Here is a 4,149-nt window from a genome sequence, read left to right as displayed (position 1 = left end):
CAGGGCAATATTTTTTCTTCTCAGGGGAACAGTAGGGCAATCTACATTAATTCCACAGACAAATAGCGTCCAAACACAAAAAAAGCCATCTCCGAGAGCACGCAGGATGCGCGAGGAACGATGTGGCGCGGGCTCGCCGACAGGGTTGGTAGGGACTGTGCCGGGGTCCGTCCAGCCGTCTTCCGACGCTATCGATCGTTGGGAGCGCCTCCCTGTGCCTGGGCCAGCCTCGCCGATGTCTGTGGCCGTTCTGCGACTTAAAGGTATCGGCTCCATTTGTGTGGGCCGAGTGCCCGTCACCGGCTCAATTGGTAGAGCTATCATAATCGAGGTCGGTGTGGTCGTCTTCGTCGGCGTCGGCGATCCTGTAGCCTCGGGCTTGAAGCCCGAACAGTTGCAACGACAACGTAAACGGTTGAGTGCGCAGGATTAACGGGATGGAAAGAGTAAGGTTGGAGGCGGGGGAGGTCGGACGACGGTTTCTTACCCGAAGTGGGGGGCGACGTGCATCGTAGGCAGCCCATCCCGATTCCTGTGGAAGGTGTTCTCCCTGTACTCACCGAGTACCACGCCGCGCCAAACATAGAACCGGGACCAGAAAACGAACATAAGGACCCTAAAACCAACCCCTTACAAAATGTTGATTCGGGCGATCTTTTGATTCTAATCTTGGTTTAGAAATTTAGTGCCTTAGTTTAACTAAGGACCTTGCCATGTTAAATGGATTTTAGAGTTGGTGCTATGTTCTAGTAACTGAACTTTAGGTTGATCCCTTTGCCAGCACAAAATACAGGGACATACTTATCAGATAACTAAAATCCTTTCAGCCTGCATCATTTAGCTACAACGGAAAATACCTTTTGCCATCGAAGCGGAACTCCACATACGGTGCAACCGAAGTCGGCACAGTCAATAGTATCTCGTACAGCAAGTCGATCTCCGACACAGCCGCGTAGCAACCACTGCACGAGTCCTCATGCATATAGAACCGAGCCAGATAACAGTCTTGCTAGACGTCGCGGCACAAGCAGAACAGTAAAGCCCAGCGACACGTCCACACGAGCGCCCCAAAGCGAAGAGCTTCGTGCAGCGACCACTAAAGCCAATCAAGACAGATAACACACCGTCGCTCAACCCCAGGCAGAAGCCGGCAAGGATAAACTCAAAGGCCCTCAACAATCGTCTACTCCCTCCGTGCCTTTAATTACGTGACACCCTCACGTGAGATGCCGCTACGCAGGTCACGCCGCCACACCCTGGAGCAGAACGCGTAGCAGACCAGGCACACGCTCCACCCCATGACGCAAACCCACACCCACCATAAGATCCAGCACCGTCTCCAAGCCGGTAAACAGAAACAACAACAAATACAGCGTAAGCAACAACGAAGGAAGACGGAAAGAGCGCACGTACCAGACACCGGATTGCCATATAGCTCCGAGCAAAAACGGCGCCCGGGCTAAGAATAATACAGCTCCCAGCAAAAACGGCGCCCGGGCTAAGAATAAGACGAACATCACGGACGGTCACCGGGCGGAAAGCCCGCCGAGAACGGAAGAGCACCAAAAACACGACACACCATCGTCGGAGCTCCGAAAGCCCTGGAAATAGATTTGCGTCGTGATTCTTACTCGATGAGAGTTGCAAGTAATTGAGAAGTAACTAATTCTCGATCAATCGGGAACTAGTCGCTTCATTATTTTTACCCGACAAATACCCAAACTACTCCCATGCATCGGTGGACCAACTAGGCAAATCAGATACTAGGATGATTGCCCCCAAGAGGCCATGCATGATGAACCTACCTACGATGAGGCTGCCAAATTGATTGATTGAGGGAAGGCCAGCTGATCGAGTTACTCCACCAACTGAACGCCATACGATACATCCTCGCACTGCCGGATGTAGGGGACCACCTTGCCGTTGTCGCTGTCTCCCCTCGTCCGGCAGTCATAGTGCGGCGGCCTCATGAAGCAGGGCTCGATGGTGGAGGCGAGACGACACGGCGGATCGGGGACCTTCCCGTCGACGGGGAGCATGAGCACCCAGGGCCTCAGCCCGGCCAGCCCCTGGCTGACGTAGCCGAAGGTGGATTGGGCGGACGTGACGACCACGTCCGAAAAGCTGAGCAACACTATCTCAGCCAACGCCTTCTGGTTGTGCTGCCGCTTCTCCGACTGCTGCATTCCCAGGTGCGTCGGCTGGAACACGCTCACAGTCACTCCCGCCGCGCCGCCGTGCTCGTAGTACAGGCTGCTGAGCTTGTCGTAGTAGTCCCCGTTTAGCGACACGACCAGCACGGCCTTGCGTTTCGTCTCCTGCTCCTGCTCCTGCTCCTGCTCCTGGTGGTGGTGGTGGTCAGAGGAGCTCGGGAGAGTAGCGTTGTCGACGGCGGGCAGGAGGCTCTCGCGGCTCGCGCACGAGATGATCTGCTTGTAGCGTTCGTCGGCGGAGATGCGCGCATACTTGAACTCGCGCACCTGGACGCCCACCCGCTCCTCCGCCGGGGCGAGGTACGAGCTGTAGTACCGCGTCGCCATGCCCCACACCGTGTTGCTCGGGTGGAACAGGTACCGCCCGAGGTGGTGGAACACGGTGTCGCGGCGCGGGAACAGCCGGACCAGCTCTTCCTCGTACCGCCGGAGGAAGAAGAGGCCCGGCACGAAGTAGTTGTCGGAGCGGAGCACGAGCCATCGCACGCCACGCACCGTGTCCTGTCCGTCGTCGCAGAAGAAGCGCCGATCGTCCGGCTTGTAGTCGGTCTGTAGGTGCACGTACAGCCACGGCGCCGACCCCTCGCCCTCGCCACGGCCCAGCGCGTTGCCGAGGCTCTCCCGGGTGCGGACGTTGAGCCCCTTGATGCCCTGGATGGGAAACCCTTCCTCCGGGAGCACCCAGGTGGTGTTGGAGCCCGGGAACGGCTCGCAGAACATGTCGTTGAGGTCGTCGGCGGGGTGGTGGACAAGGAGGACACGGTCAGTGAGCAGCGCGTAGAGGAAAGCCGAGGCGGTGGAGAGGATGCGGTTGCCGAGTCCCTCTACGGGGGTCCAGATGATGTAGCTGCACTCGGGGTCGGAGCTGCTGGTACTGTTCGATGACGCTGGTGCTGGCGCTGACGCATGCCCATCCATGGCCTCGCGCAGGCGGGCGACGGCGTGCGAGTACGCCGGTGTGCCAGGCCCGCAGAGCTGGTGGAGGGACTCGTAGCGTCGGAGGCGCGAGACGAGGTGCGATGACAGGTTGTGGAGCGACGGCTGGCGGTAGAGCGAGGCGCGGTAGCGGCTGAGGCAGGAGCGGTCGTCGAAGCCCGGCGAGAGGAGGCCGCCGAGGAGCGGATCGGCCGTCACGGAGGGGCCGGCACGGCCTAGGCCTTGTTGGTACACTACATACATATAGTTCAAGCATGTCGATTACTTGACTTGGTACTCCCTCCGTTTTAAAATATAGTGTGTTATCGGTTTCCGCGCTTTAACTTTGATCATAAATTTAACCAACAAGACCGACTGCTCTCGTTGATTAAATTATGGTCAAAATTGAACCTCGGGAAACCGAGAAAGTACAGTCTAGTGCAAGATCAACGTGTACGTACCAGCTTTTAAGAGTGGACGGCATCCGGGCGAGACCCGCGTGGCCATGAAGAGCACGGCAACCAGGCTCACCGCGACCACTAGTAGCACAATCGGCCGAACGGCGCCGGACGAGTGGCGCTGAGTGGATGGCTTGCCGCCCTCCATCTTGAGTTCACTACTAGGCTTAGGCTAGGCAGCCAAGCGCTAGCTATATCGTATATATATGCATGAACAAGCGTGATACTCATATAGGAGTATATATATGGTGAACTCTTCTTTTTGGCCCTCCTTGTTCCACGGCCTGCTTACATACAGTACTACATATATACTACTCCACCACACTACTAGCTAGGAAGGCGTAGTCACGAAGAAAAGCACATGCGTTGACCTCGACTTGTGTGTGCCCTCATGGAATGGACGGGATGAGTAACGCGGGGTTAAAGTGGCAAGTATGATCCTACTACAAGTTAGAGCGAGCTGACCAAATCAAGCACCACCACCAAGTCCGCGCTGGAGACCTTACGCGTGCGCTCAATGCACATCGATCCCACGGCGGTCGCAACATGCATGTGCCGCTGGG

The 4,149-nt window shown here is 57.0% G+C and overlaps 1 protein-coding gene across 1 annotated transcript; it reads right to left on the bottom strand.

Moving 5' to 3' along the window:
- Positions 1 to 1,584: 1,584 nt before the first annotated feature.
- LOC123050779 (probable fucosyltransferase 7) lies at positions 1,585 to 3,839 on the bottom strand. The gene is made up of 2 exons (XM_044473515.1): positions 3,590 to 3,839; positions 1,585 to 3,382 (listed from the first exon to the last, which is right to left on the bottom strand). The coding sequence occupies exons 1-2, from the start codon at positions 3,732 to 3,734 to the stop codon at positions 1,857 to 1,859; spliced, it is 1,671 nt and encodes a 556-aa protein (XP_044329450.1). The 5' UTR covers positions 3,735 to 3,839; the 3' UTR covers positions 1,585 to 1,856.
- Between the last annotated feature and the right edge of the window lie 310 nt (positions 3,840 to 4,149).

This window comes from Triticum aestivum, chromosome 2D, assembly GCF_018294505.1.
Source record: "Triticum aestivum cultivar Chinese Spring chromosome 2D, IWGSC CS RefSeq v2.1, whole genome shotgun sequence".
Lineage (NCBI taxonomy): Eukaryota > Viridiplantae > Streptophyta > Magnoliopsida > Poales > Poaceae > Triticum > Triticum aestivum.
This window is presented reverse-complemented; position numbering and strand designations above follow the sequence as displayed.